The 26264-nt window shown below is 43.2% G+C and overlaps 1 protein-coding gene across 3 annotated transcripts in view; it reads left to right on the top strand.

Annotated features, from left to right (window-relative positions):
* Window positions 1-25356, top strand: part of LOC112252241 (vesicle-fusing ATPase-like) — a 35529-nt gene extending 10173 nt beyond the window's left edge. Inside the window, exons 2-23 of one of the 3 annotated variants that reach the window (XM_042322211.1) lie at window positions 2773-2790; window positions 4986-5071; window positions 5549-5648; window positions 5833-5872; window positions 6118-6284; window positions 6517-6624; window positions 6935-7010; window positions 14255-14410; window positions 14664-14863; window positions 15244-15409; window positions 17156-17230; window positions 17606-17793; window positions 20462-20557; window positions 20708-20864; window positions 21032-21165; window positions 21467-21533; window positions 21778-21857; window positions 22025-22159; window positions 22307-22420; window positions 22660-22715; window positions 23170-23213; window positions 24377-25356. In XM_042322211.1, the coding sequence (XP_042178145.1) occupies window positions 2773-2790; window positions 4986-5071; window positions 5549-5648; window positions 5833-5872; window positions 6118-6284; window positions 6517-6624; window positions 6935-7010; window positions 14255-14410; window positions 14664-14863; window positions 15244-15409; window positions 17156-17230; window positions 17606-17793; window positions 20462-20557; window positions 20708-20864; window positions 21032-21165; window positions 21467-21533; window positions 21778-21857; window positions 22025-22159; window positions 22307-22420; window positions 22660-22715; window positions 23170-23200 (2250 nt within the window). In that variant the 3' untranslated portion in view covers window positions 23201-23213; window positions 24377-25356. The remainder of the gene's footprint in view (window positions 1-2772; window positions 2791-4985; window positions 5072-5548; window positions 5649-5832; window positions 5873-6117; window positions 6285-6516; window positions 6625-6934; window positions 7011-14254; window positions 14411-14663; window positions 14864-15243; window positions 15410-17155; window positions 17231-17605; window positions 17794-20461; window positions 20558-20707; window positions 20865-21031; window positions 21166-21466; window positions 21534-21777; window positions 21858-22024; window positions 22160-22306; window positions 22421-22659; window positions 22716-23169; window positions 23214-24376) is intronic. The other 2 variants (XM_042322203.1, XM_042322212.1) reach the window with 2 other exon arrangements.
* The last annotated feature ends 908 nt before the right edge of the window (window positions 25357-26264 follow it).

Here is a 26264-nt window from a genome sequence, read left to right on the forward strand (position 1 = left end):
GATAGAGACAGTTTGTTAAAGTATGCCTAATCTACTTTGAGGAACTAGTCTAATGATTTCGTCAGACAACTCTGCAGCACACTTAGGCAGGCTAGCCTAGCTAAATAGGATGACTAAAGACAGTACAGTATGGGGAGCACAGAGATAACATTGTCTGGCTGGCTGGCAGGCAGGCTGCTACTGCCTAAGCAGAGATGAGATGATGACTTTAAGGAATACAAATAAGAATGTCATCAAATAAAATGAAGTAATATACGCTACCGGTCAAAAGTTTTAGAACACCTACTCATTCAAGGGTTTTTCTTTATTTTTTTAACCATTTTTTCATTGTAGAATAATAGTGAAGACATCAACACTTTGAAATAACACACATGGAATCTTGTAGTAACCAAAAAAGTGTTAAACAAATAAATATATTTAATATTTGAGATTTTTCAAATAGCCACCCTTTGCCTTGATGACAGCTTTGCACGCTGTTGGCATTCTCTCATCAGCTTTACCTGGAATGCTTTTCCAACAGTCTTGAAGGAGTTCCCACATATGCTGAGCACTTGTTGACTACTTTTCCTTCACTCTGCGGTCCTAATCATCCCAAACCATCTCAACTGGGTTGAGGTCGGGGGATTGTGGAGGCCAGGGGCCGGATTCACAAAACCTCCTTAAGAAGGAATTTCTTCTTAACTGCCATTTTTCCTTAACTGTAGACTTAAGAAGAAAGTTAAGCAAAGTTGCTATTCCTCAGTTAAGTTATTGGAAATGTTCTTAAGATTTTTCCTACGTTTCCTAAGATAAAAGTGAAGAAGAAATGAGATTCTTGAAAATAATGCTTTAGGATTTCTTCTTGGAAATGTACTTAACTTTAGGACAGCTAAACCCTTGTTAGGAGACAAAACATACTCCAGATACTCAACTAGTCCAGGGAAGGCCAGTTTTATTGCTTCTTTAATCAGGACAACCGTTTTCAGCTGTGCTAACATAATTGCAAAATAGTTTTCTAATGATCAATTAGCCTTATAAAATGAGAAACTTGGATTAGCCAACACAACGTGCCATTGGAACACCGGAGTGATAGTTGCTGATAATGGGCCTCTGTACCCCTATGTAGATATTCCATAAAAAATATGCCATTTCCCACTACAATAGTAATTTACAACATTAACAATGTCTACACTGTATTTCTGATCAATTTTATGTTATTTTAAATGGACAAAAAAAAAAGCTTTTCTTTCAAAAACAAGGACATTTCGAAGTGATCCCAAACTTTTGAACGGTAGTGTACACACCTGAAATATTTTATTATTTCATAGCAATTTCCTATTTTGTCTACCCAATGTCTACCCAATGTCTACCCAATGTGGACCTGACAGAGACAATGGAATATTTTAAATGTTTTGGCAATTTCCATTAAAAAGCTCTAAAATAATTTTTGTTATTATTTCATAATGCATTTAATGTAAAAAAAAGAAAGAAAAGAAAAAATTATCAAGGTTTTCCCATAATCGAACTGAAACAAACCTATCATGGCTCAGGATATGACCCAGATGCAGACAGATTTGTTTAATTTACCTTTATTTAACTAGGTAAGTCAGTTAAGAACAAATTCTTGGCATGGAAATAGCAGGTGTCCTAAATGTTTTCTATACTCAGTTTAATTATGTTTCTACTGTATACATCATTAGGCTTACCTATAGGCAAACCTGATGCACTAGAGGGCTAGAGGCAGAGGTGAATGGCTCCTCCTACTGGCTGCATCCATACATATTTATCTCCAGCACAGACATCTGAATGGATACCTCCCCCAGGACTCCAGCTGATGGAATATTGAAAAGGGATTCCTGAAATAAGGCAGGAGAAAAAGCCTGGAGTGTTCTGTCCTACGAGACCGCAGGGCTGGGTGGGGCATCAAGATTTAGGATTGTGTGTGCGTGTGTGTGCGTGTGCGTGCGGGTGTGCGTGTGTATTTATACCGCAATCAGAAGACGGATCACTGAACACCCTTTATTCTTAGTCCTGAATTGCGCATAGCACCACCAATGAGCCATTTGTAATATATGTTTTGAATACAATCTAGAGGGTTTGTGGGGCGTGACTACTTTTAATTCAAATGGTGTCTCATTAAATGCATTAAGTTAAGGTATTTATGTGAAGGGTTTTAATTCTTTGTACATTTTCAAAACCATGCAATGTCTTGCTTGTTTGTGCATGCTTACAGCTCCTATTACCATTTGAATCAGCCATACATGACAGTAACCCTGGGGTTCCATCTATTCACCACATAAGATCACCAAAAATACAAAAGATTTCTGCCTCATGAAAATTCATAATAGTTCTCACATTAAGACAATATTTTCTATTTACAACGTAAAGACTGTAAAGCATATATGGCTGACAAATGACAATACTACCAGATTTGGGGTATATTTATAATAGGCACTTAACTTGCTGAAAATTAACGTTTCAAAAACAAGACTAGCCACAGAACAATTTATTTGGGCAGTGTAAATTCACTGATGTCAAAATGTGCCCATGTTTTGGTGTAGTTCAGGACTAGAACAAAACTAAAGTGAGTGAAATGATAAGAATGACCCCAACTCTGCCCCGTTCTGCATGCGCTTGCCACTTGCCACTGTCAAGGTGGTATTCCTTCGATTGTGAATCAATGCACCCGATGCTGCTTCAGCTCTCTGACAGACAGTGGTCCTGGCTGTCTCAATTCTCTGTCTTATGTCCTCCTCTTCCCCTCCCTCTTTGCTTGCGTACGTTGGCCCCCAGGTCGTAATATTTTTCAAGGTATGTATGTAAGTCATTTCCTCATGTATGAACTCCCACGCCACCCGCTATACGTCTAATAGCTTAATTGGACAGTCAGTCGGCTTTATTGAAAGTAGCTTTATCCGCCTCGTCAACTCCCAAAGTCTTACGGAGGCTTCCCCCCTGCTGCCACTGCCGCTGCTCTCATCCCTGGTAGTGACTGTCTCAGGAGAAACTATATACATATGATACATATTTCATCTGCCATTGCAAATCCATTGACTGAGTTGCAATGCAGAGAGGGAATATATTTGCTTGAGTTCACAAACAATGAATTATCATCCATTACTCCTCCACTGCAGTTTCACTAAGAATGTTTAGACCTACTCTTGGACCTGGGTCATACAGAAAAGATTTAGCCTATTTACTTTTCCTCTGGCTGAGCGAGTGCTGGCGGTATGGTAGATGAAGGGGTAGACTAGACTGCATGTGATGATTTTAGAAATGGGGCAGGGCAGTGTGCCAGCACTGCAGTGCAATACACACCTCTCTATTACTTGCCACAACCCAAGCATTCCCCTTGCTCCCAAACATTACGACTCCCAACACCCGCTGCCCTTGCTCTCCACTCTCCACCCCGCAGCCGCCACCGCTCAAATGTCAGACAAGCAAGCGTACATGGCAAGCCTGTGTCTATGAGTGAGCAAAATCAGAGATGACTATGGCATGCATTCTTCACAGGGTACGTTCACAACAACGTATATGATCTAACTGAAATCTAACTGAAATTAATGGCGATTCGTCTCCTCCTTATGGCCCTCAAGACCCAGACTAAGACCACACCTTATGACACCCAGAGGAAGATACAACCTATACAGACCCAGACCAAACCAGTTGTTATTTTAGTCCCACTTGGCTCTGACATTAGAGAAGTAAGGCAGCGAGTGTTGGACTTGTGTGTTATTTCACTCATACATGGCCATATAACTGACAAGATGGTATTCAAAGATGCATCTTGACAACATGAGTTAGGGTTAGGGTTAATCTACAAAGACCATGGTGTCATCATAGACCATCAGCCCAGACCCAGACCTCTGGCACTGGCCCAGACCAAGACTGTTTTTAAAATGGTCTAGACTAGTCTTGAGATGAGGAACCCAAGATCAACTCTCTATCTACCCTGATTTGTCTTAAAAGCTGGAATGAATATTGCATCATCATGCAGATCTTTCTGTCTTGGTCTGAAAAGTGTATTTGTCATCATGACAATTGGAACAACATGCTCTTGCTTTTTCTCATTTTTTCTCTTTTACTAACAGTGTTTATAGGTTTGTCCTGTGTACCAAAGGAAAGGCTAAGTACTGCATAGTTTCCTTGGTACATTATGACAGTTCACAGGCAGTCTGAAAGCCATGCTCTTGGCAGCAAACAAGCTGACGAGATTCAGTGCCCTGAAAATCTCTTCATCTTTTCACTCTATAGCCTTTTCACTCAGTGAATTGTGTGAACAGAGCTATGTAAGAGAATGCCAATGTGGTAAATCCGTGCAATAATCTGACATAAGAATGTAGAAACTTCTCAACAAGAATTGTGTTCAGATAAGTTACCACAACTGAGAAAGAATTGTTCTTTTGCATTTATATTTTGTGTTTTGAATTTGTCTTTGGTTTCATTGTATTTTGTATGTCATTCATTCATTCATTCATTCATTCATTCATTCATTCATTCATTCATAGTCTTGTAAGGACTGGAATAGAACAAACAAACTAACTAACTAGCTAGCTAGCTGTATCTGCTGTCTTTTGCTGCTCTCTTGCATTGTCTGTTTCAAGGCTGGTTTATATCTATATTTGACTATCTTGTGATGTTGGACAAACATTGATGTTGCCTATGAGTTGAAATATGTTGAATTTGCAGAGAAACTAAACATGATCAATGTTCCACCCATAGAAATTATGTGACATATCTACAGTATACTGTTGCATTGCTACAAAGTTGAATAGTTCGTTATATACCGTCACACCATGGTGTGAACTACCAGAAATTAACTGGATGTTTCTTAATGATTTTTGATGACTTCCAAGAGGCCATCATGGGTGTGTAACCTAAGTTCCATGATGATGCTACTAAATGTAAAATGAGTTTTCCTTTGGAAAATGGAAAGGAAATGCTGCGTCACCGCTCAACTACTAGAGTAATATCTCCCCTTCAACTTCTCTCTCTCTCTCCTGCAGACGATGCAAGCGGCACGATGCCCGACAGATGACCTATCGTTGACAAACTGTGCTGTGGTGAGCGAGAAAGATCTGCAGTCTGGACAGTGAGTAATCATCCTATACAGCATAGCCCTCTGTAGTCTGGAAAATCACACTACATCAGGGTTCCCCAACTGGCAGTTTTCTGAGCTTTTTTAAAATATATTTTTTCACTGTTGGACATAAAATACTGTAAAAACACCTGGAAATTGGGAAATCTGCTCCTAAGTCAAACATAATAATAGTCAAACATACAAATTGTTATGTTCCGGGCCCCCCAACGATCCGCTCAAGAAAAAATTCAGACCACGGCTGAATCTAGTCATATAATTAGTGCACAGTTTTTGCTGTGAAGTAATGTCTTTTTCTGATTTCATACTACAAAAAAAAAACTCTAATAATCATTCCAAAAAATCATTAGCAGAATAGCTGTAATGTAAAAAAAAAAAAGCAGTTGTAAATATGATATTCTATTGAGGTAATTTTGTTGCCTGTATATATGGAACAGATGTCCATGAGTCTCTCTAACCCTCTCTCTACAGACATGTGACTGTGAAGACTACGCCAACTCACAAGTTTGTGTTCACCACAAAAGCCCACCATGCCATAGTCCCTGGCACTATCGCTTTCAGTCTGCCACAGGTAAAAAAAAAAACACACTGTATATTATATTGAATTGTCAATGTATTGTACAGTAGACCCATTTATAATCTTAATGAATTTCTGCGTTAGCTAAAATTCTAATATTTTAAGCATACATGCCCCTCTTCTCTCTGCTCCCTGCAATTATTGGCTTACTTATCTCTCTTCTTTCTTTCTGTCTCAGAGGAAATGGGCCGGTCTGTCCATTGGACAGGAGGTGGAAGGTAATTCACTCAATTTCTTTGATGAGTCTGAAGAAAAGAAAACTATGACCATAGCGCAAAGATATTGCCTAATTTGCACTGCACCCTGCACAGTCCCTAATATACTGTACCTTCACATCTTGACCACAGCCCATAGCTCACCTTAACATACAGTACCTATTTAATTTTTGACAGTACAGTATTTCTGAGAGTAGAAATTATACGATACTAGAAACATATCTGACATGAGTCCTCTCCCGTCATAGTGGCCAACTACAACTTTGACAAGTCCCAGCAGTGCATCGGTGCCATGACTATAGAGATTGACTTCCTCCAGAAGAAGAGCACGGACACCAGCCCCTACGACTCAGACAAGATGGCCAGCGAGTTCATCCAGCAGTTCAACAACCAGGGCTTCTCTGTCACCCAGCAGGTCAGTCAGAACAACAAACACTACAGCCAGTCACAACTCTTCCCACATTTCCTGCACACTTCCCTTCCCTGGAGTTACAAGGGAAAAGACTGATGGCTTACATCAATCAAATGATTTTAGATGTGGGTAGGAGTGCACACTTGGGAGAATTGGAATGCAACCTAACACAGCCTTCCTCTCTCCTCTCATCCTCTCTCTTCTCATCCTCCTACTCATCCCTTCCTCCCTACAGATGGTGTTTAGTTTCTGCGACAAGCTCTTTGGGCTGGTGATCAAAGACATTGAGGCCATGGACGCCAGCATCCTCAAGGGGGAGCCAGCATCAGGCAAGAAGCAGAAGGTACCCAGAGTTACCATTGACCTACTGCTGTAACAACTCAACCCTTCATGATATGGGCTCCTTGGAATTACCCCCCCCCCCCTTCCTTTAAGTAATTAATGATTAGAAATGACTGGACAGGTGAACGCCAAGTGGTGGCGCCCATGCTTTCACCTGCCCCTTCATTTCGAATGTGGTCTCTATATGACGAGAGAACATGCTGCAAGAGTGCTAGTCGAAGTCCAAAGGGAACTCTGCAGATTTGTACGTGTTTATTTGGAACAGTTATTTGTAATAACCAGTAGTTGGTAATAATTCCTGTTTCCCTTAGATTGACATTGGCCTGCTGGTGGGGAACAGCCAGGTGGTTTTCGAGAAAGCGGAGAGCTCCTCCCTCACATTAGTTGGTAAGTTGCAGAGGAGTCCATACAGAATACAGGTAGATTATGTAGGAGCTACAGTACAAGTCAAATGTTTGGATACACCTATTCATTCAAGGCTTTTTCATAATTGTTTAACTCTTTTCTACATTGTAGAATAATAGTGAAGACATCAAAACTATGAAATAATACATATGGAATCATGTCATAACCAAAAAAGTGCAAAACAAATCCAAATATATTTTATGTTTGAGATTCTTCAATGTAGCCACCCTTTGCCTTGATGGCAAAGTCCAAATTTGAGATTTTTGGTTCCCACCGTTGTGTCTTTGTGAGACGCAGAGTAGGTGAACGGATGATCTCCACATGTGTGGTTCCCACCGTGAAGCACGGAGGAGGAGGTGTGGTGTGGGGGTACTTTGCTGGTGACACTGTCTGTGATTTATTTAGAATTCAAGGCACACTTAACCAGCATGGCTAACACAGCATTCTGCAGCGATACGCCATCCCATCTGGTTTGCGTTTAGAGGGACAATAATTTGTTTTTCAACAGGATAATGACCCAACACACCTCCAGGCTGTGTAAGGGATATTTGACCAAGAAAGAGAGTGATGGAGTGCTGCATCAGATGACCTGGCCTCCACAATCACCTGACCTCAACCCAATTGAGATGGTTTGGAATGAGTTGGACAGCAGAGTGAAGGAAAAATCCAACAAGTGCTCAGCATATGGGGGAACACCTTCAAGACTGTTGGAAAACTATTCCAGGTGAAGCTGGTTGAGAGAATGTCAAGAGTGAGCAAAGCTGTCAGCAAGGCAAAAGCTGGATAATTTGAAGAATCTAAAAATATATTTTTTTACACTTTTTTTGCGAACTACATGATTTCATGTGTTATTAGATTTGATGTCTTCACTATTATTCTACAATGTTGAAAATAGTAAAACTAAAGAAAAACTCTTGAATGAGTAGGTGTGTCTAAACTTTTGACTGGTACTGTATATCTAACTATTACATAAGATGGCACCACAACAGGCACATCTTTCTGCACCGTTCAAATTCAAACAAACAGTGCACTCAGAAAGTATTCAGACCCCTTCCCCTTTTCCACATTTTGTTACTTTACAGCCTTATTCTAAAATGGATAAAAGAATGTTTTCCCCTCGGCAATCCACAAACAAAATACCCCATAATGACAAAACAAAAACAGTTTTTTAGAAAATGTTTACATTTATTAGAAATAAAAAACAGAAATACCTTATTTACATGAGTATTCAGACTCTTTGCTATGAGACTTGAAATTGAACTCAGATGCATTATGTTTCCATTGATTATCCTTGAGATGTTTCTGAAACTCGATTGGAGTCCACCTGTGGTAAATTCAATTGATTGGCCATGATTTGGAAAGGCACACACCTGTCTATATAAGGTCCGACATTTGACAGTGCATGTCAGAGCAAAAACCAAGCCATGAGTTCGAAGGAATTGTCCGTAAAGCTCAGAGACGGGATTGTGTCGAGGCACAGATCTGGAGAAGGGTACCAACACATTTCTGCAGCATTGAAGGTCCCCAAGAGCAAAGTGGCCTCTGTCATTCTTAAATGGAAGAAGTTTGAAACCACCAAGACTCTTCCTAGACCTGGCCTCCCAGCCACACTGAGCAATCGGGGGAGAAGGGCCTTGGTCAGGGAGGTGACCAAGAACCTGATGGTCATTCGGACAGAGCTCCAGAGTTGCTCTGTGGCGATGGGAGTATATTCCAGATAGACAACTATCTCTGCAGCACGCCTTTATGGTAGAGTGGCTAGACAGAAGCCACTCCTCAGTAAAAGGAACATGACAGCCGGCTTGGAGTTTGCCAAAAGTCACCCAAAGGACTCTCAGGCCATGAGAAACAAGATTCTCTGGTCTGATGAAACCAATATTGAACTCTTTGGCCTGAATTCCAAGCATCACATCTGGAGGAAACCTGGCACCATCCCTACAGTGAAGCGTGGTGGTGGCAGTATCATGCTGTGGGGATGTTTTTCAGCGGCAGGGACTGGGAGACTAATAAGGATCGAGGGAAAGATTAACGCAGCAAAATACAGAAATCCTTGATGAAAACCTGATTGATGAGAGAGTGCTCAGGGCCTCAGACTGGGGAGAAGGTTCACCTTCCAACAGGACAACGACCCAAAGCACACAGCCAAGAAAATGCAGGAGTGGCTTCGGGTCAAGTCTCTGTGTGGCCCAGCCAGAGCCCGGACTTGAACCCATCAAACATCTCTGGAGAGACCTGAAAATAGCTGTGCAGCGACGCTCCCCATCAAACCTGACAGAGCTTGAGAGAATCTGCAGAGAAGAATGGGAGAAACTCCCCAAATACAGATGTGTCAAGCTTGTAGCGTCATACTCAAGACCACTCGAGGCTGTAATTGCTGCCAAAGGTGCTTCAACAAAGTACTGAGTAAATGGTCTGAAAATGTTATATTTAAGTTTTTTGTCATTATGGGGTATTGTGTGTAGCTTGATGAGGGAAAAAGCAATTTAATCAATTTTAGAATAAGGCTGTGTTGCGCCCTGGCCTTAGAGCTTTTAATGTCTCCATTTTGGTTTGGTCAGTGTGTTATTTGGGTGGGCATTCTGTTCTTTTTTCTATGTTTTTGTATTTCTTTGTTTTGGCCGGGTATGGTTCTCAATCAAGGACAGCTGTCCATCGCTGTCTCTGATTGGAAACCATACTTAGGTAGCTTTTTGCCACATGGTTTTTGTGGGTAGTTAATTTCTGTTTAGTGTTTTGCACCTTTCAGGACTGTTTCGGTTATTCGCTTTGTTATTTTTGTTATAGTGTTCAGTTTTAATAAAGAAAGCATGAGCACTTACCACGCTGCGCTTTGGTCCGATGATTCCTCTTCTTCAGACGACTAATACCGTTACAGGCTGTAACAAAACTGTGGGGTCTGAATACTTACCGAATGCACTGATAACACTCTGTGTCCATGGGATAGCCATCTTCTGCGTCATTAACTACCTTGAACTACATTGGACTATGTGCAAACTGGAAAAAGCTTATACATTTATTGTAGTTGGGGACTTTAATAAAGGAAATCTGAGGAAACGCTACCGAAATTCGAGCAACACGTTTGTGCTACACGCACAACATGGACCCTGGATCATTGCTACTCTCCCTTCCGGTATGGCTACAAGGCCCTCCCCCGCCCTCCCTTTCGGCAAATCAGATCACGTCTCTATTCTGCTCCTCCCCACCTATAGGCAGCAACTTGAACAGGAAGCTCCCGTGGTAAGGACTGTTCAACATTGGTCTGACAAATCGGAATCTATGCTTCAAGATAGTTTGTTGACTGTGAAATGTTCTGGGTTGCCTCTGAAAATACTGTAGTATCTACGTATACACTGACGGGGTTCATCAGGAAGTGCATGGAGGATGGTCTTCCCACTGTGACGATTAGAACTTATCCCAAAACTGTGGATAGAATGAAGTATTTGTGCAAAATTGAAAGCGCAAACCACCGCATTTATCTATGGCAAGGTGACTTGGAACATGGACGTGTACAAACAGACCAACTACTACCTCCGTAAAGCAATCAAAGAGGTAAAATGATAGTACAGGTACAAAGTGGCGTCACAATTCAACGGCTCAGACACGAGACAAATGTGTCAGGGACTCCAGACAATCACAGATTATGAAGGGAAAGCCATCCAGCTCGCGGACACCGAAACCTGACTCCCGGATGAGATAAACACCTCCTTCGCCCATTTAGAGGAAAACAACATTGAGCTGCAGATGCGGGCACCTCTGTACCCAAGAAAGCGAACGTAACTGAACTAAATGACATTGAGAGGCTAGTTAAGGACCATATCACCGCCACCTTACCCAACACCCTAGAGTCACTATAATTCTCATATCGCTGCAATAGAACCACGGACAACACAATCGCCATTGCACTGCACACTGCCCTATCCCACCTGGACAAGAGAAATACCTATGTAAGAATGTCGTTCATCAACTACAACTCAGCCTTCAACACCATAGTGCCTTCCAACCTCATCACTAAGCTCAGGGCCATGGTTCTCCCTGTGCAACTGGGTCCTGGACTTTCTGAAGGGGTCGACCCCAAGTGGTGAAGGTAGGAACCAACACCTCTGCCATGCTGATCCTCAACACGGGGTCCCCACAGGCATGCATGCTCAGCCCCTCCTGTACTCCTTGTTCATCCATTACTGCCTGGCCACGCACGTCTCCAACTCATCAAGTTTCATGATGACACAACATTGGTAGGTCTGATTACCAACAACGATGAGACAGCCTACAGGGAGGAGGTGAGCGCCCTCAACGTCAAGAAAATGAAGGAGCTGATTGTGGATTACAGAAGAGAGCACGGCCCCATCCACACCGTCGGGGTCGCAGTGGATAGGGTAAAAAGCTTTAAGTCTTTCTGCGTGCTCATCACTGAAACCCTAATAGGTACATTCACACAGACATCGTGGTGATGAAGGTGCAACAGTGTCTCTTCAACCTCAGGATGCTGAAGAAATTAAGCTTTTCCCTTACGATTTTCTGCAGATGCACCATTGAGAGCATCCTGTCAGGCAGTATCACAGTCTAGAAGGGCAATTGCACTGTCCAGAGGGTGGTGGAATCTCCAGAGGGTGGTGTGGTCCGCCCAACGCATCGCCCCGGGGCACACTGCCTGCGTTCCAGGACGTCTACATCACCCGGTGTCACAAGAAGGCCAGCCACCCTAGCCACGGCCTGTTCACCCCGCTGCCATCTAGAAGGCGGAGACAGTACAGGTGTCACGCTCGCTATCCTCAAACTCCCTGTAATAAATCGACCAGGGCGCAGCGTGCATGTAGTTCCACATTTTTTTATGAAAGTGAAACCGAAACAACCAAAAAACAAACAGGTAAACAGCAAAGAACATGACGCAACCGAGGTGCACACAAATAATTATCCACAAAACACAGGTGGGAAAAGGCTACCTAAGTATGGTTCTCAATCAGAGACAATGACAGACAGCTGTCCCTGATTGAGAACCATACTCGGCCAAAACAAAGAAATACAAAAACATAGAAAAAAGAACATAGTATGCCCACCCAAATAACACCCTGACCAAACCAAAATAGAGAATAAAAAGCCTCTCTATGGCCAGGGCGTGACAGTACGGACTGCAAAAGATGTGGACTGCAAAACCTGACTCTAAAGGGTAGGGTCCGGGTGGGCCTTCTTTACGGTGACGGCTCGGGTGCGGGACGTGGACCCCGCTCCACCTCAGTCTTGGCCCACTTAGGTGGTGCCTCTGGAGCCGGGACCCTTGAAGCGGGCCCCGGACTGAAGACTCTGGCAGCTCCGGACAGACGGGCGGCTCTGGCAGCTCCGGACAGACGGGCAGCTGTGGCAGCTCCGGACAGGAGGGAGACTTGGGTTCTGGGAGCAGGCACAGGACTCACCAGGTTGGGGAGACATACAGGCGTCCTCTTCCTTGGCCGAGGCACCAGAGACACAGGGCCGTGGAGGCGCACTGGCAGTCTCGACCGCATAGCTGGCCCACCCCGTTCTGACTGGATGCCAGCTTCCACCCGGCAAATGCGGGACGCTGGCACCGAGCACACCGGCCTGTGAATAATCGGCCGAGACACAGTGCGCATCACCCCATAGCACGGGGCCTGACCTGTCACCTGCTCGCCCCAGTAAGCACGGGGAGTGGGCTCAGGTCTCCAACCTGACTCCGCCACACTCCCCGTGTGCTCCCCCCAAAAATATTTTTGGGGTTGCCTCTCGGGCTTCAGTGACTGGGTCTTGCCCTCTACCATTCTTTCCTCCCCGGTCCAACTCCTCCTCCAGGTTGGCGCACGCTGCTTGTTCTTCTTGTGGTGGGTAATTCTGTAACGGCCGTTGGTGGAAGAAGGTGAGGACCAAAGTGTAGCGTGGTACGTGTTCGTCATTTATTAAATAGAACTGAACACTAAATACAAAGTAACAAAAAGAACAACCGAAACAGCTCCGTCAGGTGCAAAACACAAAACAGAAAGCAACTACCCACAAAACCCATGTGGGCAAGAGCTACCTAAGTATGGTTCTCAATCAGAGACAATGACAGACAGCTGTCCCTGATTGAGAACCATACACGGCCAAAAACAAAGAAATACAAAAACATTTTAAAAATAACATTGAATTCCCACCCCGGCCTAACCAAAATAGAGAATAAAAAGCCTCTCTATGGCCAGGGAGTGACAACAGGTGCATCAAATCTGGGACTGAGAGACTGAGAAACAACTCCTATCTCTAGGCCATCAGACTGTTTAACAGTCACCAATAGCCTTAGTCACTGTTCTAGTCAACTACCACCCGGTATTCTACTCTACACCTTAGAGACTGCTGCCTTATATACATACAGTAGATAGTCATTGGACACTGGTCACTTTAATAATGTTTACATACTGTTTTACCCACTTTATATGTATATACTGTATTGTAGTCATGTCTCATCCTATATAACTACTGCTGTACACACTCTTTCTATTCAGATATATACACTACCGTTCAAAAGTCTGAGGTCACTTAGAAATGTCCTTGTTTTTGAAATAAAAGCACATTTTTTTGTCCATTGAAATAACATCAAATTGATCCAAAATACAGTGTAGACATTGTTAATGTTGTAATTGACTATTGTAGTTGGTAGGTGATTTCTACATAGGCGTAGAGGCCCATTATAGGCAACAATCACTCCTGTGTTCCAATGGCACATTGTGTTAGCTCCTCCAAGATTATAATTTTAAAAGACTAGTTGATCATTAGAAAACCCTTTTGCAATTATGTTAGCAAAGCTGAAAACTGTTGTTCTGATTAAGAAGGAATAAATATTGGCCTTCTATAGACTAGTTGAGTATCTGGAGTCCCTGCCGCTGACATTGCTCGTTCTGATATTTCTTAATTTCTTAATTTTTTTGGATAATGTGTTGTTGATTTATTTATTTCATTGTCATTGCTAGGTATTACTGCACTGTTGGAGCTATAAACACAAGCATTTACCTGCACCTGTTATGTCTGCAAATCTGTCTACGCAAGCAATAAACTTTGATTCAATTTTTTATTTGATTTGTCAAAATACATTTTGAGACCAAATTGACCAAGATTGATCAAATCCTGCAACCATGGGAAAATAACTATTCTTTATCCATTGTTACAGTTTTCATTGTGATGTCTATTTGAGTATGTTTTTAATGCATTTTAAATAACGTTGTGTTCAATTCCTCTTTGCCCACTAGGCAAGGCCAAGACCAAAGAACAGCGTCAGTCCATCATCAACCCGGACTGGAACTTTGAGCGCATGGGCATTGGTGGTCTGGACAAAGAGTTCTCTGACATCTTCCGCCGAGCCTTCGCCTCTCGTGTCTTCCCTCCTGACATCGTGGAACAAATGGGTAAGGCTCCCCACTCCATAGTCTTAGTTAGATCATGCAGTACTACCTACAGTGCAGGCACAAAAAAGTAAGGTCGAGCCGCGGTATTGACAGAACAAATGTATGTGCAACATGGCGTCTCTCAGTGCCTCCTAGTGATAATTTGTCACAAGCTAAATTGTCTGTGTACACAACTGGAGCATGCTGTGCTTTCAAAAATTCAGAGATTGTCTATCGACCAACGTTTCTCAGTCATTGTTCCAATGCGCCCCAGGTTGTAAGCACGTGAAGGGAATCCTTCTCTTCGGGCCTCCTGGTTGTGGTAAGACTCTGATGGCCAGGCAGATTGGCAAGATGCTCAACTCCCGCGAACCCAAGATCGTCAACGGCCCTGAGATCCTCAACAAGTTTGTGGGAGAGTCTGAGGCCAACATCCGCAAGCTCTTCGCAGATGCAGAAGAGGAGCAGAAGAGGGTGAGTGGCCAGCCGCCATCTTTTTTTGATGACCACAAGTTATTAATCAAACTAAAATATCCATCCTCGGCCTCCTGAGTTGTGCAGCGTTCTAAGGCACTGGATTGCAGTATTTGAGGCGTCACTACAGCCCGGGGTTCGATAGCCGGCTATGGCCTGGGAGACCCGTGAGGGCGACACACAATTGACCCAGTGTCGTCCGGGTTATGGGAGGGTTTGGCCGGCCAGGATGGCCTTGTCCCATCGCGCTCTAGCGAATCCTTGTCCATCCACAATGAGAAAATCACAAACAAACGTTATACGTCCATGCATGATTGACTATCTCTCTCTCTTTCTCGTCATCCACTCTGCCTACTCTCCCCTCTCTTCTGTCATTCTAGCTGGGTGCTAACAGTGGTCTGCACATAATCATCTTTGATGAGCTGGATGCCATCTGTAAGCAGAGAGGTACTGGGCAGGGCAGTACAGGAGTCCACGACACGGTGGTCAACCAGCTGCTGTCCAAGATAGACGGAGTAGAGCAGCTCAACAACATCCTGGTCATAGGTAGGTGTCACGTTCACTGTCTTCAAACTCCCTGTCATAGATGAGCCAAGGCGCAGCGTGCATGTAATTCCACATCTTTTAATAAAGTGAAACTTTCACAAAAAAAACAGGTAAACAGAAACCGACTGTGACGCAACCGTGGCGCACAGAGAAAATAAATAATTACCCACAATATTAGGTGGGGAAAAAGGCTGCCTAAGTATGATTCCCAATCAGAGACAACGATAGACAGCTGCCTCTGATTGGGAACCACACTCGGCCAAAAACAAAGAAATTGAAAACATAGAATGCCCACCCAAATCACACCGGGCGTGACAGTAGGTAGTAGTACACTCTTCTGTAACATACTGGTCATAGATAGTTAGTGGTACGCTGTCCTATAAATAAGAAATAAAAGTAACAAGTAATTAAAGAGCAGCAGTAAAATAACAATAGCAAGACTATATACAGGGGGGATACCGGTACAATGTGCGGGGGCACCGGTTAGTTGAGGTAAAATGTACATGTAGGTAGAGTTATTAAAGTGACTATGCATAGATAATAACAACAGAGAGTAGCAGCAGAATAAAAGGGGGGGGCAATGCAAAAGGGTGGCCTTTTGATTAGATGTCCAGGAGTCTTATGGCTTGGGGGTAGAAGCTGTTAAGAAGCCGCTTGGATTTAGACTTGGTGCTTCGGTACCACTTGCCATGTGGTAGCAGAGAGAACAGTCTTTGACTAGGGTGGCTGGAGTCTTTGAGAATTGTTAGGGCCTTCCTCTGACACCGCCTGGTATAGAGGTCATGGATCACAGAAAGCTTGGCCCCAGTGATGTACTGGGCCGTACGCACTACCCTCTGTAGTGCCTTGTTGTCGCAGGCCGAGCAGTTGCCATACCAGATAGTGATGCAACCAGTCAGCATGCTCTCGATGGTTCAGCTGTAGAACCTATTGAGGATCTGAGGACCCATGCCAAATCTTTTCAGTCTCCTGAGGGGGAATAGATTTTGTTGTGCCCTCTTCACAACTGTCTTGGTGTGCTTGGTGATGTGGACACCAAGGAACATGAAGTTCTCAACCTGCTCCACTACAGCCCCGTCGATGAGAATGGGGGCGTGCTCTGTCCTCTTTTTCCTGTAGTCCTCAATCATCTCCTTAGTCTTGATCACGTTGAGGGAGAGGTTGTTGTCCTGGCACCACATGGCCAGGTCTCTGACCTCCTCCATATAGGCTGTCTCGTCGTTGTCGGTGATGAGGCCTACCACTGATGTGTCATCAGCAAACTTGATGATGGTGTTGGAGTCGTGCCTGGCCGTGCAGTCATGAGTGAACAGTGAGTACAGGAGGGGACTGAGCACCCCCCCACCCCCAGGGGCCCCTGTGTTAAGGATCAGTGTGGGGCAGATGTGTTGTTACCTACACTTACCACCTGGGGGCTGCCCACCAAGAAGTCCAGGATCCAGTTGCAGAGGGAGGAGTTTTTTCCCAGGGTCCTTAGCTTATCGATGAGCTTTGAGGGCACTATGGTGTATAACATACTGGTCACAGGTACTGTAGGTAGTGGTACGCTGTCCTATAATAGAATACCTGTTATAGTTGTTGAACTTTGCTGAACAGGTGTCAGTTTTTATAGATGTAATTTGAGGTATACATACCAATCTTACATTAAGCCTCACATAGCACCAGAGATGAATACATGACTCTGGTTTAACTAGTAACTCCATCTTTATATTTATATCCACCTTACACTATTTATTTTTCCCACAGGGATGACCAACAGGCCTGACCTGATAGATGATGCTTTGATGAGGCCTGGCAGGTTTGAGGTCAAGATGGAGATCGGTAATTATTTTTAATTGAACCTTTATTCAACTAGGCAAGTCAGTTAAGAACAGATTCTTATTTACAATGATGGCCTACCCCGGCCAAACCCAGACAACGCTGGGCCAATTGTGCGCCACCCTATGGGACTCCCAATCACAGCCGGATGTGATGCAGCCAGGAATCAAACCAGGTACTGCAGTGATGCCTCTTGCACTGAGATGCAGTGTCTTAGACCACTGCGCCACTCGGGAGCATCTCTCTGTGCCTTCTCCTTTATTTCCTGGGTTGTTCCTTTTCGTATGTTCCACCACCCTTTTTTGTATTATTGTAGTGACCTCTCTACCTCCCTGAATGCATCTTTACCACTTTCGTTCTTCCTTCCCTCCCTCTCAGGTCTTCCGGATGAGAAGGGGCGTGTTCAGATTCTCAACATTCACACTAATAAGATGCGTGACTTCGGCCTGCTGGCTCCTGATGTGGACGTGAAGGAGCTGGCTGCCGGGACCAAGAACTACAGTGGTGCTGAACTGGAGGGACTGGTCAGAGCTGCCCAATCAACAGCCATGAACCGCCACATTAAGGTTACAGTCCAACCAATCAACAAACATGAACATCCATGATACGCTTAGACCAGTGGTTCCCAAACTTTTTATAGTCCCGTACCCCTTCAAACATTCAACCTCCAGCTGTGTACCCCCTCTAGCACCAGGGTCAGCGCACTATCAAATGTTGTTTTTTGCCGTCATTCTAAGCCTGCTACACACATACTACACATTTATTAAACATAAGAATGAGTGTGAGTTTTTGTCACAACCCGGCTCGTGGGAAGTGACAAAGAGCTCTTATAGGACCAGGGCACAATTAATAATAATCAATAATTTTTCTCTTTTATTTAACCATCTTAAATCTGATTTGTTCATCAAAAATTGGGAATAACCACAGGTTAATGAGAAGGGTGTGCTTGAAAGGATGCACATAACTGCAATGATGGGTTGTATTGGAAACACGTAAATAATTTTCCACACACAGTCTGTGCCTGTATTTAGTTCATGCTAGTGAGGCCCGAGAATCTACTCTCACATAGGTACGTGGTTGCAAATGGCATCCGTGTCTTAACAGGGTACGATTTTCCCAGGCATGACACTCTAAGCACAGCCCAATCCAGAAATCTGGCAGTGGCTTCTGATTAAATTCAATTTTCACATAACCGCTTGTTGCAATTTCGATGAGGCTCTCTTGTTCAGATATCGGTTAGTGGACTGGAGGCAGGGCATGAAAGGGATAGTGAATCCAGTTGTTTGTGTCATCCGTTTCGGGAAAGTACCTGCGTAATTGCATACCCAACTCACTCAGGTGCTTCGCTATATCACATTTGACATTGTCCATAAGCTTGAGTTGATTTGCAGACAAAAAATCATACAATGATGGAAAGACCTGTGTGTTGTCCTTGTTAATGCAGACAGAGAAGAGCTCCAACGTCTTAATCACAGCCTCAATTTTGTCCAAACACATTGAATATAGTTGCAGAAAGTCCCTGTAATCCTAGATTCAGATCATTCAGGAGAGAAAAAACATCACTCAGATAGGCCAGTCGTGTGAGAATCTTCTCATCATGCAAGCGGTCAGAAAAGTGAAAATTATGGTCAGCAAAGAGAACTTTTAGCTTGTCTCTCAATGAAAAATACACAAGAGTTCAGGGGCCTTGCTTTAATAAAGTTAACCATTTTCACTGTAGTGTCCAAAACGTTTTTCAAGTTATCAGGCATTCCCTTGGCAGCAAGAGCCCTCGGTGTATGCTGCAGTGTACCCAATTGGCATCGGAAGCAACTGCTTGCACACTCGTTACCACTCCACTGTGTCTCCCATATACCAGGAGCTGTGCCAGGCGCACCAAGTCTGTTGACTCATCCAGCTGTAACGCATAGAATTCACTGGGTTGTATGCGAAGCAATAATTGTTTCAAAACATCTCCTGCCATGTCACTGATGCGTTGTGAAACAGTGTTGTTTGATGAAGGCATTGTCTGTATAGCTTTTTGGCCTTTCCCCCAGCAATGTCCTAGTCATATCCGCAGCAGCAGGAAGAATGAAGTCCTCCACAATAGCATGTGGCTTGCCTGTCCTAGCCACTCGGTAGCTCACCATATAAGACGCTTCTTGCCCCTTCTTATTAATGGTATCTGTTGCTATTATACATGTCTTACTACTAGAAAGTCATCTTAATTCTCGCTCAAGAACCTCCTGTGGCTTATTATTCAAAATGGCATGTTTTGTTTCTAAATGTCTGCGCAAGAGTGAAGGTTTCATCGAGTTGTGAGATAGTACTTTTGCACATATAACACACTGTGGGTGAGGAAAGGCACTACTCCCAATATAAGTGAACCCCAAATCAATGTAGTTCATATTTGCACCTCTTCGATGGTCCAACGTCCCTGTCTGTTGTTTGGTGCTTTCCCGGGTAAGGGGGCAGTAACTCTTCGGCTGTATCAGATTCACAACTGTCAGTTTCCATGCTAGCTGGGCTAACAACAAATGTAGAATTTCTGATGCCACTATTGTATGTGCTCGTGGAAGCAGAACAACTTGTGTTGTCGACAGGTGCAGGTATAGTACTGTTGGTAGTAGCAGTAATACCAGTAGCGCTGTTATGTGTCTCTATGGACCCGGGCCTTACATTTTTTTAACCATTTATCAATTTTCGACCAAACGGAATGAACAGCAGTTGCGTTTGGCTACATACGGACCGTTAGTGGAAGTCCCGCGAGAGAGTAATGGTTAAAGTGATTGGATGTTATTTATTTGATTAGGCTACCTGTATTTGATATTGTGTTGTTATTTTGCCGGACACTAGATGGTTAAATTTTATTTTTGGCAGTGAAACGAGGCTACTCAGTCGAGGAAAAAAACTCAACCAAATGTATAGCCCTGTGGAAAATATAAATAGACTGTTTAAAAATGTGTGTGTATATATATATATATATATATAATTATTTTAATTTTTTTATTTAAAAAAAAAGTAAATTACATTTTTATTTGGTGAACCCCGATGGCATTGAGCGTACCCCAGTCTGGGAATACCTGGCTTAGACTATCCAATTGACAGCTTTGAACACACATGACATGGTTAGACTCCACCCCTTAGCAATGTGCTTTTAGGGGCTTTTATTAATCTCTGCCATAACTCTGTCCTTTGTTAAGTCTACTGTATATCACAGTCAGATCAGACTGATATTTATTTCTGTGGTTCCAGGCCACAGCCACAGTGGAGGTGGACACAGAGAGAGCCGAGAAGCTGCAGGTCACCAGAAGCGACTTCATGGGCTCCCTGAACAATGACATTAAACCAGTAAGTATCTCTCTACTATATGTGTATTTACGTAGGACAGTAGACAAAGTGAATAGGGTGTCATTTGAGATTGACTATCATTCCAATCCTAAAACGTTCTGCCCACTCCCCCTCCTCTTTATCCTCATCCTCCCCCTCTTCCTCCCCCAGGCATTTGGTTCCAACCAGGAGGATTACGCCAGCTACATCATGAACGGCATCATCAAGTGGGGCGACCCTGTGACCCGTGTGCTGGATGACGGGGAGCTGCTCGTGCAGCAGACCAAGAACAGCGACCGCACACCACTGGTGGCCGTGCTACTGGAGGGTAGGCCTGACCACACACACATACACACACACGTGTGAGCGAACACACATATACACATGCAAGTGAGCGTAGGCACATGCAGGTGGAGCTCACACACTTAAGCACACACACAGTTGAAACCCCCCTTCTCTCTCTAACAGTCTTTATTTGTCCATCTGTCCTCTTAGGACCCCCTCACAGTGGAAAGACGGCCCTGGCTGCCCAAATCTCGGAGAGCTCAGAGTTCCCCTTCATCAAGATCTGTTCCCCAGACAAGATGATCGGTTTCTCCGAAAACTCCAAGTGCCTGGCTATCAAGAAGGTGGATGTGCACCATGAAAGAAAGATTGATACCTGCATACTGTTGAATGCTCCTGCAGTTTTATTAAGTGTTTTGACCCTAATGTCTTTGTAAGGCTGGCACCATGCTTATAGAAAGAGATGGCCACTGTGCCAGAATCTGGTCGAATGGTAGACTAGTTGTGGCACTGCTGACTTTGGACCACGCATTGCCCCATAGAGTTGGTGGTTCGATCCCTAGGTCCCCCTCTCTCTTTACTAGCTACTTCTCTCCAGTTTATCAGTCTCCCCCTTTTATTTAACCCCTGCCTTCCTTCCCTCAGATCTTCGAGGATGCCTACAAGTCTCAGCTGAGCTGTGTGGTGGTGGATGACATTGAGCGTCTCCTAGGTGATTCTCTACCTCCTCATTCCTCTGAAACCTCATTCTCCTTTTAGTCTAGTGGACCTCCTAATTCCATCTCTAGTGGAGCAACAAACTCGTATCTCTTCTATACTTTCTAATGATGCTGCAGATAAACAAAACACTGCATCTAAAGCCAAGACCCAGTCTTCAATCCTGAAAGAATCAGCAGCAACACTCGTGGGTCCTGTCTGAAGTACTGTTCTGATTTCTTTGTGCTCCACTCCTTTAGACTACGTTCCCATTGGACCTCGTTTCTCCAACATGGTTCTCCAGGCCCTGCTGGTGCTGCTGAAGAAGACTCCTCCTAAAGTGAGTGTTCACTGTTCAGTTCAACACTGGTATGGTTGCATTACTTAATGCAGGTGTTGAGTTATATTAATGTGTTTATTTACACCAGTCTGTGTGTCTATGCGTATAAGTGTGTGCATGTGCATGTACGTGTGTGTAACTCTGTCTGTGCTTTACTCTGCCTACAGGGCCGTAAGTTGTTGATCATTGGAACCACCAGCCGTAAGGAGGTGCTGCAGGAGATGGAGATGCTGGACGCCTTCAGTACCACTATCCACGTCCCCAACATCTCTACTGGAGAACACCTGGTGGAAGCCCTAGAGGTACGCACACACACTCACACACACAAACAAACAAGTGAACACACACACACACACACAATGTAAATATTGATTAAGTATTTTAGTAGCTAATGCTACTGTCTTGCTTGTGTGCCATTTGTTTACTCATTGTCATTGTATCCTTTGTAGCTACTGGGAAGCTTCACGGACGCAGAGCGGGTCACCATCGGCCAGCACGTCAAGGGAAAGAGGGTCTGGATTGGCATCAAGAAGCTCCTGATGCTAATTGAAATGTCTCTGCAGGTCAGTGGCAATCAGCACTCCTCCTCCTCATCATCGTTCAGCTGCAGAACAGTCGACCACAAGCGTCATCCAGTAGCTATGGCCGCTAGAAAGGTCTCATGCCTCAAGAAGTGGTGCAAACGGTTTTATACGGTAGAGCCTGCATAATGCCACATATTTGCACTGTCAAGGTGTGTCTTCTTTTTCTTCTTCTGTAAACCACTGGTGTTAATCTTTGGTTTCCTGCTTCCTTCCTCCAGATGGATGTGGAGTACAGAGTCACTAAGTTCCTGCAGCTTCTTAGAGACGAGGGGGCGTAAGTACTCCCCAACCCCTCCCCCTTACCCACCCACGCAATCATCTTTCACCCTGCCTGCATGCGACTCAATCACAGCCACCCAATCACTTCCTTGCTTTGACTTTATAACCCTGCCTTCCTCTTCTGCATATCCATTACTCCATTTCTATCTCTGTGAATTTTACAACAAGGATACACAATAACAGGCACATATCTAAGGCTAAAGTAAAAAAAACACAATTTACTATATTACTAGTAGTATAATTAGTACAGTAGTAGTGCTAGGACATCAGTATTACTTATTTGACTGACACAAATGGGATCCTATGAACATGAAACACTGTATCATGCTTATTCATGTTCTTGAAGAGGGCTATGAATAAAGTTGTCATACTATCACTTTACTTGCCCACTGGCTGCCAATGCAAGGTATCAGTCGTTGACCGGTGTGATCTCATTTTGTCATCACCAGGTTGCATGACACCAAGCACATCCGAATTTAAGCTGTTGCTGAGGGTAAGGCCATCAGTAGAAGCTACGAGGCTAGCTATGAGGCTAGCTACCCAGACATTTAACTAGCTTCCCTAGCTACCTCCTCTAGCTTTAGGGAATAGCTTCCCTCATTCAGCTTTATTACAAGGATACCAATGTTTTAGAACTCTAGAAGGCCCTGCTGGCACTTCTGAGATCGTTGCTGTCTCTATTTTACATACCCATTTACGAGGAATACCCTCGGACAAACTTGTGCTATGAGCAACCAAATTATACATTTCAATGATCACATTATCAAACAAATGACATATCAAGCATATACAGTTGCGGTCAAATATATCAGCTTATGGAAACTGATTTAACACTTGTCATTAAAGAAGCTATTGTTTAGGTAAACTGACATCAGCTGTGAAGACATTTTATAACATGTTTTATGTCATTATAATGAATACGTTATGAGGTTGTTACTGAAGATTTATATGCATGACGTACCTGCCACTCCTGTGCCTCAATCATGTCGATGTAATAAAAACATTACATAAGACAACCTTATGATCATTCTCTCCCTATGTCATGACCTGCCATGACATATTGTCCAGATTTAGTGGCTGATATGACCCTGCTGTGATAGTCTCTGACAATGGACACCACTTATTCCATATCAGGGGTGCATAGCCTCAGTCCTCAAGCCCTTTGAACTACAGACCGACTTCTACCTGGGAATCTATGACATCAAGTACCAGGGGGAAAAAAAGCAGCAAGACTGCAGAACCCTAGGGCCTGAGTTGTGCTCCCCTGTCCTAGATTGCTGTTGTTGTTTTTTTACAAATTGTTCTGAAGAATTTTTGCAAGATTTGATGAAAGCTAGCCGACAAGATGAAGAAGTCTTTGCTTTCCTTTTGAATAGACATTCTACGCAATTACCGTATATTAGAAAGGTAATTAAAGTGCTAAATTACGGTTAAAAGATATAGTTCACCATTATGGTTCTCTTCTTGTTTTATAGCATATCCTGTTCAACATTACTTTCTGTCTTTTTTGTTGTTGTGTGAGTACATGCTGTAGTACAGAAGGATGTGGTTTATGATACGTCAAGTGTTTAAGGTTGGGGACACTGGTAAATCATTGTCACCTAAAGGAGTCTGAATCAGTCTTATTCTCATCTCTCCACACGTCTGTCTCTCCAGAGAACACACCGACCGCAATGACCGCAGCTACAAGTTCGACTAGAGCTGGAGGAGCGTCTGACCAAGAGGCAAAAGGAGGAGAGGACGTCCTCTGTTCGCCATCCATTCTCATCCAACCAATCCGAGAGGGAGAAGAAGTCATCCCCTCTCACCCACGCATGTTTCAGCGGCAACTGTCGTCATCATCCATCCACCTGACACTATCGACATATCACATTACAGAAACCTATTGAAAATAGCACTGTTCCAATATGTTATCTGTATGAAACGCAATATGGATTGCAAAGTGCTGTCTTGTGTATTGTGCATATATTTAGCCATGTATGTTTTAGCTTTCTGTATTTACAGTACTGTGTATCTGTCTTGCTATCTATATTTATTCAAACCAGTAGATATATCAGTCTTGAAAACATGATATATGTATTATATATATATACACATAGATTCATATGAAGCGCAAGTCATCAAAATATTTTGAATATTCAGATGATAACATACAGTGTAGTGGAAGTCAGAAGTGTCGTTTCGGGTGTAACTGTATTTCCCTCCACCCTTATATTATATATTTTCTGTACATAGTATATATTAAATACAGTATATCATGAATTATTTCAAATAATTCTATTGACTTTAATTGAGTAATATATATCAGTATCGTTGTTCATCTCAAAACAAACTTGAAGATTGTGGATGAATAAGATGAATAAGCATTGCTTCTGTGTGTGCCTGTAAGAGTGAGTGTGTTTGTGTCTGTGCGTAAGTACAGTATGTGTGTGTAATTTAATCCAAATTTGACCAGTCTTTTGTTGTGATGCATTTGTTAATTTATTACTTTATTTATTACATGTGAACAGTACTTGTTGTCAAAGGCTCTTTTTTTGTTCTGTCAATTGACCATGTGTGTCAACATACAGATGTATTATTGCAATAAATTATGTTTTTGGAAATTATTACGAATTAATAAAAAAATGTAAGCTTGAGTCAAATAACTATTCAACACTTTTATTATGGCAAACCTAAATAAGTTCAGTAGTATTTTTTTCTTCTTACCAAGTCACATAATAAGTTGGATAGAATCATCAGCGTTTGTGGGTTTGAATACAGGCTCAAAAGGACCAGAAACAAATAACTTTCTTCTGAAACTCATCAGTCTATTCGTGTTCTGAGAAATGAAGGCTATTCCATATGAGAAATTGCCAAGAAACTGAAGATCTGGTATAACGCTGTGTACAACTCCCTTCATAGAACAGCGAAAATTGTCTAACGAGAAACAGACGCCTCACAAGTCCTCAACTGGCAGCTTCATTGAATAGTACCCGCAAAACACCAGTCTCAACGTTAACAGTGAAGAGGCGACTACGGGATCCGTAACTGAGATTAAACAAACATTTGGATATTGTCATATTTAAACAAACTACTGACACAAATAAACAAACAGTGGACCACACCACAAATGTTCACAGCACAGTTTAGCCTACATATGACCTTTAGGCACAAAGCACTCATCTGGACAGGTGTACACTGTAAGGGCATGAAGATTTTATACCATTTTAAATCTTCCCCACTAATAAAGGTCCCTTTGGAAACACTGACCAACTTTTTGTTTCCTACCCTGTCATACTATTGTTTATTTAAAGACAATGGAAACACTTGATTTCCTGTGTTTTATATATATTTCCACAATTGTGAAAATTATGATAATACCCTTTTAGTGTAAGAGCTGTTTGAAAAGACCACCTGAAATTGCAGCCTGTTTTGGTGGGATGACGTTTTGGCACACCCTGGTGACATCGCCAGGCAATTAATTAGTTAATACACCAATAAGAAAGAGAGATCCAAATCTCTCAGCCAATAACAGCTAATTTTCAGTTTTCTCCTCCCCACTCCC

The sequence above is a fragment of the Oncorhynchus tshawytscha genome, linkage group LG01 (genome assembly GCF_018296145.1).
Source record: "Oncorhynchus tshawytscha isolate Ot180627B linkage group LG01, Otsh_v2.0, whole genome shotgun sequence".
Taxonomy (NCBI): Eukaryota; Metazoa; Chordata; class Actinopteri; order Salmoniformes; family Salmonidae; genus Oncorhynchus; species Oncorhynchus tshawytscha.